The sequence below is a fragment of the Xyrauchen texanus genome, chromosome 43 (genome assembly GCF_025860055.1).
Source record: "Xyrauchen texanus isolate HMW12.3.18 chromosome 43, RBS_HiC_50CHRs, whole genome shotgun sequence".
Taxonomy (NCBI): domain Eukaryota; kingdom Metazoa; phylum Chordata; class Actinopteri; order Cypriniformes; family Catostomidae; genus Xyrauchen; species Xyrauchen texanus.
In genome coordinates, this window is record NC_068318.1 from 27131007 (window position 1) to 27143662 (window position 12656).

At 40.6% G+C, this 12656-nt stretch overlaps 1 protein-coding gene across 1 annotated transcript; it reads right to left on the reverse strand.

Moving 5' to 3' along the window:
* Window positions 1–3038: 3038 nt before the first annotated feature.
* LOC127635760 (trace amine-associated receptor 13c-like) lies at window positions 3039–7741 on the reverse strand. Its single transcript, XM_052115986.1, has 4 exons — window positions 7678–7741; window positions 6508–6662; window positions 5969–6048; window positions 3039–4020 (listed from the first exon to the last, which is right to left on the reverse strand). Exons 1-4 carry the CDS (start codon window positions 7739–7741, stop codon window positions 3039–3041), a joined length of 1281 nt encoding a protein of 426 aa, XP_051971946.1.
* Between the last annotated feature and the right edge of the window lie 4915 nt (window positions 7742–12656).

Sequence of the window (12656 nt, forward strand, 5' to 3'; positions counted from 1 at the left end):
AATGGTATTGAGTACCGTGAAATTTCACTGGTATTGGTACCGACTACTGAAATTTTGGTACCGTAACAACACTACCGGTACTTGGCACGTTGCCGTGTTCCCCCCTTCAGGGTGTAGGGAATCAGAAGGTTATGACAATTTTATGGGGCATCGGGGAAGGGTACGTGCAGTCTGACACGGCCTGACGCTTTGGCACGCAAATGCCTGCCGGTACCTGCGCCAGCAGCACACGTACACTGTTCAGTGCATGCCATAATTAAATACGGACCCCTAGTGTCACTTCTTCGACACAACGTTGAAGTGCGCGACAGACAGGGAATGTCTAGATTACTATTGTAACCTCCATTCCCTGATGGAGGGAACGAGACGTTGTGTCCTGCCGGCCATGACACTGAATCAAGCCACTGTTATGGCCGAACCTCATTTCCCTTCTCTTTATGAAAAGAACATGGTTCTTTTGCAAATCAAATGGGCTTACCTCAATATCTCGAAGGATACCTCAAAACGTATGTGACCCAATTTAATTCTACTGCTAATTTTGTGCTTTAAAGCACTATGAATTCAAACATCCCAAACACCTAGATCAGAGCTAGTCAACTGGCAGCTCGTGGGACAAATACAGCCAGCCAATCATCTTTATCTGGCCCTCAGTCTGACTGATTTTGATATCACCTTGCAGGCTGCAACACCAGAGCACATTCTGTGCAAATGTCAATGGTGAGTTTAACAATATTCAGGAGGCACACAAAACTGCATTCAGCGCTGAGTTCAAGAACACTAAGTGGGGTGTGCAACAGCATTCAGTGGTGTGGACTGACCAAAGCACACATTTAGGTTTTTTCTGTCCATAGTTCAGTTACACTGCTTTGTAAAACATTGACCAGGCCATGTAAGTAGGTGAGCATTTGATTGCATCTTATTCAAACACATGTACACTGGTTTGGAATAAATGTACAGATTTTGCTCTTATAGATAGAAATTGGTACTTTTATTCACCAAAGTGGCATTCAACTGATCACAACATATAGTCAGGTCATTAAAATTTGGATAATTACTATTACAATCAGAACTTCTTAAACTACTTCAAAGACTTCTCCTAAAAAAAATCCTCAAATGGAAGCAATGACAGCTTTGCAGATCCTTGGCATTCTAGTTGTCAGTTTGTCCAGATACTCAGGTGACATTTCACCCCACTCTTCCTGTAGAACTTACCATAGGTGTGGCTGTCTTGTCGGGCTACAAAAGCTCAATGGAGTTAAGATCCATAACGCATTCTTCCAATTATCTGTTGTCCAATGTTTGTGTTTCTTTACCCACGCTAACCTTTTTTCCCCCTTCTGTTTCAAAAGTAGCTTTTTCTTTGCAATTCTTCCCATAAGGCCTGCACCTGTGAGTCTTCTATTTACTGTTGTACATGAAACTGGTGTTGAGCGGGTAGAATAACGAAATGCCTTAAACCTTTGTCAAAAATCATACTGAAGCATTCAAATCTGCTTTGGTGCTGCTGCTGAGCCAGAGAGAGCAGTTATAATGACTAGGTATGAAACAGCTTCATAAAGAGTCTTTTCTAGTCCTGTATTTACAGCCAATGTGCGTGGTCATGTCTGTATTTACAGCAATTTCATAGTCTGCTTGATTCAAATGTGGATGAATGTATATATTGTACATAGATGTGTGCACACTGCCAGAGCTGTGTGAGAACACTACCATGCTGCTTTTGTTGGGGTGGGTAGGAGTGATAAATAAAAAATGAAGATGATTATGGCAGACTTTTTTGTCAGCTGTCTTTTCAGTTGTTTCATTTCAATAGTTTTTGTAACATTCTAAAAGCTCTTTATTCCACAAGCTAGTCAGTGTATTCAGTAGGTTACTTTGAGGCATAAGGTATTGTAAGTATTACATACAATGCAAAAATAATAAAACAATGCGTTGACATTAAAAAAGGAAATTTACTTTTGATACTTAAGTACTTTTAAAACCAAGTACTTCAGTACTTTTACTTAAGAAATATCTGTCTTTACAACTTTCACTTGTAATGGAGTATTATTTGACCAGTTGTATCTGTAATTTCACTCAAGTAATGGAGTTGTGAACTTTGTCCACCTCTGATTGAATGCCATTTTGGTGAATTAAGGTACCAATTCCAAACCTTTGGCTGCCAATGTATTTATGCAAATAGATTAGCTTGGAGTGTGTTAAAATTGACAGAAATTACAAAATATACCATCACCACAGCTGTTACAGGAGTGGTGTCAGCTCAAATGCACATCTTGGCAAATAAATGATAAATCGATGATGAAAACCTAACATAGAAGAGAAAAAAGTTAAGAAACATTTGTCTCATCTGTTCAGGGTCTGCATTTGCATAAAAAGTGCTTGCTTAAAGTGCTACTGAGCCTGCAAGTTGATCAAAACCTATTTGTTAGTTGAGGGAGTGAAGTCATGTTTGTTCTTCAGCCAGACCTTTAGAAGAAATAAACAGCCAAACATTTAAAATTGTTAACTGACAATATCCTTGACTATTCTAATGTAAATGAATGCACAGTAATTAGGGTTTTAGTTTTGTTGGAAGCGCTAGCTAAGATAAATACATAAAAGTATTTTTAGTCCCCTTCGAGATTATCTGAATAATCTGGCCCCCTAGTAAATATAGTAGTTGAAGAGCCCTGGCCCATTCTCAACAGCACTAACGATGAAAATAGAAAATTGGCCAAATGCCAATGTCAATCACATCAAATTTTTAAAGTACATCATCACACTTACTAAAAAATATCACAGGTTACTAAATGAAAATTGTATAGTTTCAACATTTATTTAAAAAAAATTGTTTTATAGAAATAATTGGTTATTCATGCCCTAGATGAACCATGATGGATTCACCAGAATATGTTCTGAACAACAGTGAACATAAATGGTAAAATGGCAAATATGCTTAAAGAGTTACTGCAAATGAAAATTTGTTTTCCAAGTGGTGACACTGTTTACTGATTAATCAAATGGACAGAATTTCATAACATTTTATTTTAATTATAAACTGATCAGTTTTCCTCTGGAAACAGATTTAAGTATTCTGATGATGGTTTAAATATTTTTAGAGTCAGAATGTGTTTAGCTGATTTTCTAAACCATCTATAAAATAGTGCATAAATGAGAGGATTCATACAGGAATTCATGTACACAATCCAACATGTTATATTAAATTCAACCGATTCTGTTGACTGGTACCCTTCCAACAGGATCACAATGTAGTACGGTATCCAACACATAAAGAAAACCACTACCACAATCCCCAAAGTTTTTGCTGCCTTTCTTTGTGACCTGCTGACTCCAGTAACAGAATTTACAAACTTGGCCTGATATTTCGCAACACAGAAGATTTTCACATATAAAGACATGATTACAGAACAGGGGGCAACTAAAGTGACAATGAGATCTGTGATGGCATATTCATACTTGAAAGTAAGTGTACATTCTCCATAACATCTGTCTTGTGTCTCTGGATAGAACAAAGCATCACAAAAAATAATGACAGTATATGTGGTTGAACATAGCCAGTTTATAATTAAACAAAAAATAACTTTATTATTTGTGACCCTTACTGTGTATCTCAAAGGGTCTGTCACAGCAATGTAACGATCTACAGATATAAAAACTAAAGTACCAAGAGAAGCTTGAACAACCGTAAAAACAAGAAATGAATATACAAGACAAAAGGCCTCTCCAAAGTACCAGCATGATTCTATGAATCTGACGCCCATTAGTGGTATAACAATCAGTCCCACAATCAGATCAGCAACAGCCAGAGAGAGAATGAGCATGTTGGTTGGAGTGTGGAGCTGCTTGAAGTGAGAGATGGAGATGATCACCAGCAGGTTCAGAAACACAGTGAACGCTGAGAGTGAAAAAACAAAAATGTACAAAACAATGTACTCCACTTTAGGTTTAAATTGTCTGATACATGACAAATTGTTGTTTGGAAAGCAGTAATGGATTTCTCGGCTGTTGTCCTCCATTCTCAAACTTTTTACAGTCGATTATATCTTTATATGTAGTCTGTCCATGTTGTTCACTCCATGTGTTTAATGTTCAAGTTTTCAGTTTGGCTTTATGCCTTCCTTGACTGACTAGACTCTGATTTTTATATCTACTGAAAATATAGTTCATCCCATTCAGTGTGAAGTTTGAATACATTACATTAAACCCACCCACAATTTACATATTTAATAAAATGATGTGCAATGTAACAGTCATGAGTGTGTGTGTGTGTGTGTGTGTATATATATATATATATATATATGTACTAAAATAATGTAATTGATGTAATCACATCTGTTTTTGTCGCCAACCAATCGATAAAAGTGGCGAAGTGCCTAAATCTGAAAGACACGAATAATGACTTCAAAATTAATAATGAAATAAACCGAATAATAGAAAAAATATGATTTAGACTGTTTATCCAAGAAGCATAAGGATAAAGTGATACTTTAAATAAACATATCCAAAATGTAGAAGAAAATAATGAGTCTGTAAAGCCAAAGTGTAAACTTTATAAATGAAAAGGTGCACAGTGTGATTTCAAAGCAGATGGCCGCAGACTTGACTCCATCGACTTTGCGTTTAGCTGTTTGTAGGCTATTAATTTATTCTCATCTCATATTTGTATTTTAATTTAAAATACACTGTATAAATCAAAATTCAGTTTGAGCCAAAACAATGATCAGAAATACAAGGAGAATCAATAGTTAACAGCATAATCCACAGTTTATATAGCCTACATATTTAGCTTCGTCTGGTAAAAAAAAAAATAATTATAAAATAAAATATAGCTGCAAGCAGCGATGATGGGCCCCAAGCACAACTGGTCCATTTCAACTCAGTGGCTTTCGGAAAAAAATGCAAGGTGGACACATGCATTTGGCATTTTAAATTATTCTAAAAAAATTTGAAGCAATTTGGGGACTATTTTAAAGTCTGTTGTAAAAGCCACACTAACTGCTGCCATGTGGTGGCGCTATGACTATAACTGTGACCTAAAATAGTCACATCAATGTGATTAGCCCCCAAGACTAAACATACATCTCCAGTTTGATCTAAATCAGATATTGCATACAGAAGATATGAGACACTTCCTGTGTCCCATTTTTCGCCATTAATTTAATACCTCGCCATGGCAACGGTGTTCGATATATCAAAAACTGTTCACAATTTAGCATCTTCAGTGTCTTGGCATAATGTTGCCAAAATTATGTGACAGACTCAGGAATCTTACATGCCCATTTTCAAGGGAGCGCTACAGAGCCCCCCCCAACCCCAACTTTTACCCAGCCCAAATAGCCGATGACTCTGATGTGTGTGTAACATTTCATGAAATTGAGCATTCCAAGTGCCTCAAAACACCGAAATATAGGAAGAAAGGAATAATAACAACAGGAACAGGGTTGAGAACAACTGCCCTAGATTATCCATGACAGACTCACCAGAATATGTTCTTAGGAACTACAGTGTACACAAGTGGTCAAACTGCCTTTAAGAGTGACTGCAAATGAAAACATGTGTTCCCAGTGGTGACTCTTTGTTCAGTGATTAAACAAATGGACACAAATTGATTATATTTTATTTGAATTATAAACTGCTCATTGATCCTCTGGAAACAGGTTTAAGTATTCTGATGATGGTTTAAATAATTTTAGAGTCAGAATGTGTTTAGCTGATTTTATAGAGCATCTATAAAAACAGTGCATAAATGAAAGGATTGGCCAGTGCACACAAGGATTCCACACTCCTTGTAGAGTGTGCTCTAACTGGCAAGTGGGTTCTGGTAGGCCAATACAATAGCGTCCACGGTCCAGTGGGCAATCCTCTGTTTGGAGACAGCATTCCCTTTCCGCTGCCCACCAAAGCAGACAAAGAGCTGCTCAGAGTGTCTAAAGCTCTGCGTGTGATCCAAGTAGATGCTCAAAGCACGCACCAGACACAGCAACGACATCCGCCCCTCCAGCTTCTCTTGTAGGAAGGAAAGCACTGACCCGACTGCTTATCTCTGGGAGTCTTCAATACAGGAAGAACACCACTTAGCGAACACACGCCACTTCAGGGAATACAGCTGCATTGTGGAAGAAGCCCTGGCCTGAGTGATCGTGTTAACCACTGTGGGTGGTAGACCATTTCTCGTCCAGAGACCAGACATGGAGGTTCCAGAGGTCTGGGATTGGGTGCCAGATGGTGCCCCGTCCCTGAGAGAGAAGGTCCTTCCTGAGGGGAATTTTCCAGGGAGCGTGAGGTCCAAGAACCATGTCTGGGTGGGTAAATAGGGCGCCACAAGGGTGACTTGTTCCTTGGCATCCCTGATCTTGCACAGGGTCTGTGCAAGTAGGCTCAGTGGGGGGAACGTGTATTTGCGCAGCCCCCGGGGCCAGCTGTGTGCCAGGGCGTATGTGCCGAGGGGGCTCCCGTCAGAGCATACCAGAGCGGGCAGTGGGGGGATTCTCGGGAGGCGAACAGGTCTACCTTTGCCCTGCCAAATCGACTCCAGATCAGCTGGAGCACCTGTGGGTGGAGTCTCCACTCTCCCCTGAGCATCTCCTGCCACGACAGTGCATCTGCTGTGGCGTTGAGGTTGCCGGGGATTGAATGGCATGCAGTGGTCTGAGTCACCGTTGACTCTAGAGGAGGTGGTGACAGGCGAGTTGCAATGAGAGCTTAAACCGCCTTGGCCATTTGGACCAAAACATGCTTGCCCTGGATCAATGGCAAGAGCCTCCTAAGGGCTAGATGTACTGCCAGCACCTCGAGGCAGTTGATGTGCCAACACAAACGGGGTCCTGTCCAGGAACCGGCAGCTGCTTGCCCATAGCAAACGGAGCCCCAGCCAGAGTTGGATTCGTCTGTCATAACCATGACACTCATGGTCACTTGCTGTAGGGAGACTGCGGCCCCCAAGAATGCATGGTCTGTCCAAGGGCTGAAGAGGCGGTGACAGGCCGGCGTGATAGCCATTCAAAATGTGCTGCAGCGCCATGCGTACCTTGGGACTCGAGTCTGAAGCTAGTGCTGTAGCGGTCTCGTATGTAATCAACCCGCTGAGCATGCCATATTCCCCAGAAGCCTCTGAAATTATTTCAGCGAGACTGCCGTTCTCCGCCTGGATAAATTCAGGCAGTTCAGCACTGACTGCGTGTGCTCGCAAGGTGCGCTGACATTGAGAACAGTCTAATTTCATGCCAAGAAGAGAGATGCTTGGAACTGGGGAAAGCTTGCTCTTTTCTCAGTTGACCCAAAGCCCTAAATGGCTGAGGTGTGTGAGCACCAGGTACCTTTGTGCACACAGAAACTCTCGAGGGTGCGCCAAAATCAGCAAGTCGCTGAGGTATTTGAGTATGCGAATGCTCACTTCTCTTAATGGGGCAATGGCTACCTCAGCGACCTTCGTGAAGATGCAAGGGGACAGGGACAGTCCAAAGGGGAGGATACTCCAGACCGTCGAACACAAACCGCACAAAAGTACGCGTCCTTCAGATCTATCGCCGCAAACCAATCTTGATGCCGGATGCAGGTCAAAATGTGCTTCTGCGTCAGCATCTTGAACGGGAGTCTGTGTAAGGTATGGTCCAGGATTAGCCGCAACCCACCGCCCTTCTTCGGAACGATGAAGTAAGTAAGGGACAGGCTCTATCGCACCCTTCTGCAGAAGGAATGCGATCTCTGCACGTAGGACGGTGCCGGTCTCGCCCTTCACCGCCATGAAGTGAACAGCGCAGAACCAGGGCGGTCGCCTGGCGAATTGAATAACATAGCCGAGTCGGATGGTTCTGGCCAACCAGCGGACGGCTTTGAAAGCACAAGACACATGTCTTGATTCTCCTCCCAGCCCTCTACTGGGGGACGAAGTGGTCTGTTCACCAGCTCCCTTGTTCCAGCAGTCATCTCCTTCCTTGGGTCACCCATCTCAGGGGCGCTTAGGAGCCCTCTTTGGGTCTTAGAGCGGGTCGAGAGGCAGGGGGGCATCGCTTTCCTGTGTGGGGCTATATGCCGGGGCCAAGAGGATGGATGGGAGCAAACGAGCATGTCAGGAAATGAGGGGTCTGTGGGGGATTATCCGGCGGAACCGTATCCATTGAAGTCCCCGAATTGCCTTCAGCATCAACCGTGGTGGTGTCATAGCCATAGGTAAGCCGCAACCGCAATGTTACCATGGTCATGTTCTCACAGTGAGAACCGTCAGAGGCGGAGAGGTAACAACTGCACCCAGGAATTACACAGAGACGGAAAGTCATCTTTAAAAAGATGTTCAACGTCAATGTGTTTGCTCTAATAGAGGAAATATACTTTTTAGAGGAGAAATACACTCTTTAAGCGCTGTCAAAGCACCGAGGGATGTACTCTGCCCTGAGCGTGCAGATGGAGAGAAAGCCGCTGGAAAGCGCCGAATATCCAACAGCAAATGCTTCTTGAAGGAGGTGAATGGAACAGCAGTGGAATTCAGCTCACTGATACACAACTGCTCAGCTCCAAAGAAAACATCTGAATGAACTCTGCATTCCAGCTCATATATCCAGGGGAGAGTATATATATTTTTAAATATATGAGGTATTTTGGGGCTCTCAAGGCTCTCACTACATCGACAAATGAAAGTCAAATGAGTGACAGAAGGGGAGTCAAAGGGAGTCAAGAGTTACAGTCTCTGTAACATCCGTCTTGTGTCTCTGGATAGAACAAAGTATTGGATAAGGTGATGACAGAATATGTGGTTGAACATAGTCAGTTCATAATTAAACAAAAATTACTTTATTATTTGTGACCTTTGTGTATCTCAAAGGGTGTCACAGATTATCAGATGAGCAATTTTAACAGAGCACAATGTGGACATAGCATGGCTAATGTTAGTCTCTTGTCTCAGTCAGCAGGTTTGATGTTCCTAGAGAATGTTGCATTGCATTTGACCTTTGGATTAATGGATGGATAAATTAATGTATTAAATGATGTATTCTTCAAAAGACATAAAAATAAAGCAGTACGTTACCCTAAGTAAAAATTTGCAGTTTTTGCATCAGTGTATTGTGTGTGCTTGCCTTTGTTTGTTTCACACCTCTAATGAACGGTTCATTGGAGGATCATCTGTGCATGCTGCATATGTGTTAACAGGACCCTCAGGTGCATTTTTCCTAAATAACAAAGCATAATGTCTATAATTGGACTTCAGAGTTTACTGTTTTGATTTCTCCGATGGTTCATTTCTGTCTGATAGGAGAAAATAAACAACTAACACACTTGTCACTGCATCTATAACAAATCAAAGTTACATGCTGTCATTAGCAAAGCCCATTGCATTTACATCAAAGTATCACTAATGTAGCCTAATTTTGTAGCCTAATGGTAAAGAATTTGACTGATCTTTGTTCAATCACACATAACAAGATGAAAACCCTGGTTGATTAAATGGTTTTAACCCCAGGCTATATTTAAGATTAAAGTTATTTCTTAAAAACGTACCACTGGCACAAAGAAGGGATATCATTGACACTGAGCGATAACAAATAGAGAGGAATATTAAATGCTTTATTTATTCATTTCAGAAATTATGACATTCTATGAACCTGCACAACTTGTAGTAATCCTTCCTAGGCAGTTTTATTTAGTTTTGAGATATATGAGAAGGCCAAGCACTCCAAGTTTGATGACACAAAACCCAACTGAACCATGCAGCATGACCCACTGGACAGCTTAGAGTAGATCAGTTTACTTCCGTGACCTACTGATGTGTGAATCAGTAATGGCCACGCAGCACAATAGCTGCTTTTTAACCATTGGGTCGAACAGATCTTGTCGCAAAACCATAACGCTCCATGCCGATCTGGACTGGTTGATGCAGTTGCGCTTTCTATTTCCACTGTGGTGCAGTGAAATCGGTCAAATGTACATAACAGTTTGGCTCAATGGTGAAAAAGCGGTTATTGTCAAAAATCTTACAGACCCCTGCTTGAAATCATGAGCACCTTGTTCATGCAGCAGCATTGAGGACACAGGTGATCTGATAATGTATTCTTGAAGCATAGATAGGTTCATATGCATTTACAGGAAATATCTGCCAATGGGCAGATCTTACAGGAAGGCCATCTGCAAATGTGGTAAATGAAGGCCAGTGGTCATGAAGTCAGGTGACTTTCACAGCTACCGTAATAACTGCAATGCAGTGACATAATAACTGAAACTAAAAGAATCATAGAATAAATGAATAAAGGTTATTGGGCATTACATCAGATCCCAATGACAGAACAAACCAGAGATTAACTCTACACCTCTCTGTAATTTCGAAAGGAGCAGCACAAGGAAGGAAGGAGTGATCTTTTCACAGGAAGAAAGCAAAAGAAAGTAACAAAATACACTAGAGGCCATCAGGCTGTTTGAGACACGTTGGTATTTTGGAAACACTTTCTGTAGAGTGATTTCAACAATCTTTTTAGTATGCTTCTCAGCATCTCTCAGTTATTTAGTTTTAACTTCTGTTGATCTTTATATGGCTGTGTGTTACCCGTTACTATACCCAAAGACAATAAACACAACTAGAACCTTAATTATTATATGTATTGCTGGCTTTGCTCTTTATCTTATATAATTAGTGCCCAAACACTGAAAGTGCAGAGACCCTATCATTGTTCTAAGCATTTTTATTAGGGCCCAAGCACTGAAAGTGCGGAGGCCCTCTTGTTCTTCTAAGGATTATTATTATTAGGGCAAAAGCACTGAAAGTGCAGCGGCCCTCTTGTTCTTCTAAGGATTATTATTATTAGGGCCCAAGCACTGAAAATGCAGATGCCCTAATGTTCTAAGGATTGTTATTATTTAGGGCTGAAGCACTGAATGTGCAGAAGCCCTATAGTTCTTCTAAGGATTATTATTTTGATTATTATTATTATTATTATTATTATTATCATCATCATCATCAGGGCCCAAGCACTGAAAGCAGTTGTGTTTATTGCAGGGGGGCTCTGTAGCACCCCCTTGAAAATGGGCATGTAAGGGGGGCTCTGTAGCACCCACATTTTCACCTACAGTGACCAAAATTGGTAAATATGTAGTTCTCATAAAACCGAAAACTTTCATACTTACAGACATTAGCATGCAGAAAGTCTGACATTTTGGATTTTCTGAAAATTGCAGGCTCTGAACTTTTAAATACTCCTCGTAGGAGATTCATGTGACTGGCTTCTGTGTGCATTTGTGTGATTTTGATAAAAATTCAGCTGAATTTTTGGCAATGGTGGCTGAGCAAATGGATGCGGCTATTATGGGTCATGGTCATGGTGCCACCAACTGGCAGCAGGAAGTATGGCACTTTCAACAGACTTTGAAAAAGCCCTATTTTGTTTAAATTAATTGCCTCAAAATTCTTTAGAATAATGTCAAGGCACTGCTGATGTAAAATTGTCAATGGATATTTGATATATTAAATAATGTTGCCATTGTAAAACATTAATTGTTATTATTCCTTTCTGCCTACATTTGGGTGTTTTTGAGGCACTTGGCATGCTTAAACTTTCATGACATTTTGTTTTCATTCTCCAATTATTAACAAAACTTACAGAACATGAATCAACCATTTCACAACTTCACACTTCACACTGTGGGGATCCCTAATAGGAGCAGACGAAAGAAGAAACATTTAAAGAATCATAAGCGTTGTCCCCACAAATTACTAAAAAGTATGTTTTCATCATTTTGTGAACTGCTATGCATGTATATACAGGAAGACAACAATATTAGCCAACAAATAATTATAAGTGAGTCAATTACATCCTGAAGTCATTGTAATGTCTTCAGTTACTGATAATTCATCCAGCCTCTTTCTCTCCTAGTTAAACAAGATAACCAAACTAAACAAATGCTATTCCTCCTCTCCTTCAGTCAGTCAACAGATCCTGATCCACAATTTTTCACTAAAATTAAGGGACGTATTTGTTCAGTGTCAAACCAATTACATGCTCCTTTACAGACCTCACTTGAATGCTATTGGATCCCACTAAAGTCAGTCTTTACAGGCAAGAAAATTAACAAAAGCAGTCTCGAACTTCAAAGTGGAGCTCACAATGGCCAATTTCAGATGTGCATGCTGATTGCTGAAGCCCCCTAAATAGGGTCTAGCAACACCTATGTGAGGGAGAGTAGAAAGTGAATGAGCCATCTGCTTTAGACACAACACTTCACTGTGTAATTTTCCATTTTAAATGTACAACAGTATCCGAGTGAGTCTATTATCAGGGCAAAGTTTTCCCCATTCATGGGGAGGAGCACAATGTTCAGGCTCAAGTCTGAAGAGACAGCACTGAAACCAATCTTGCTTGTAAAGTTATTGTTTTCACTACATAATATAATATATAATGTAGTTGTTGACACTGCAACATTTTCATCTCTTTTTGTTACATGTTTATTTATTATCATTCTATTTCAAATTTATACACAGTTTTATACATAATTGTTGGCAGCAATTGTGATAAGACATGCCGTAGTTATGGACGCCGCCATCTTTTAGTCACTGTCACTATGGTTACAGCTGTTAGAATATGGTTGTGACTTTGGTTGTCCATTCATACAGACAACATTCAAACTGCTATGGCAAGCTGTTGTATCACAGGCATTTCAAGACTCACATGTAAGTAAAT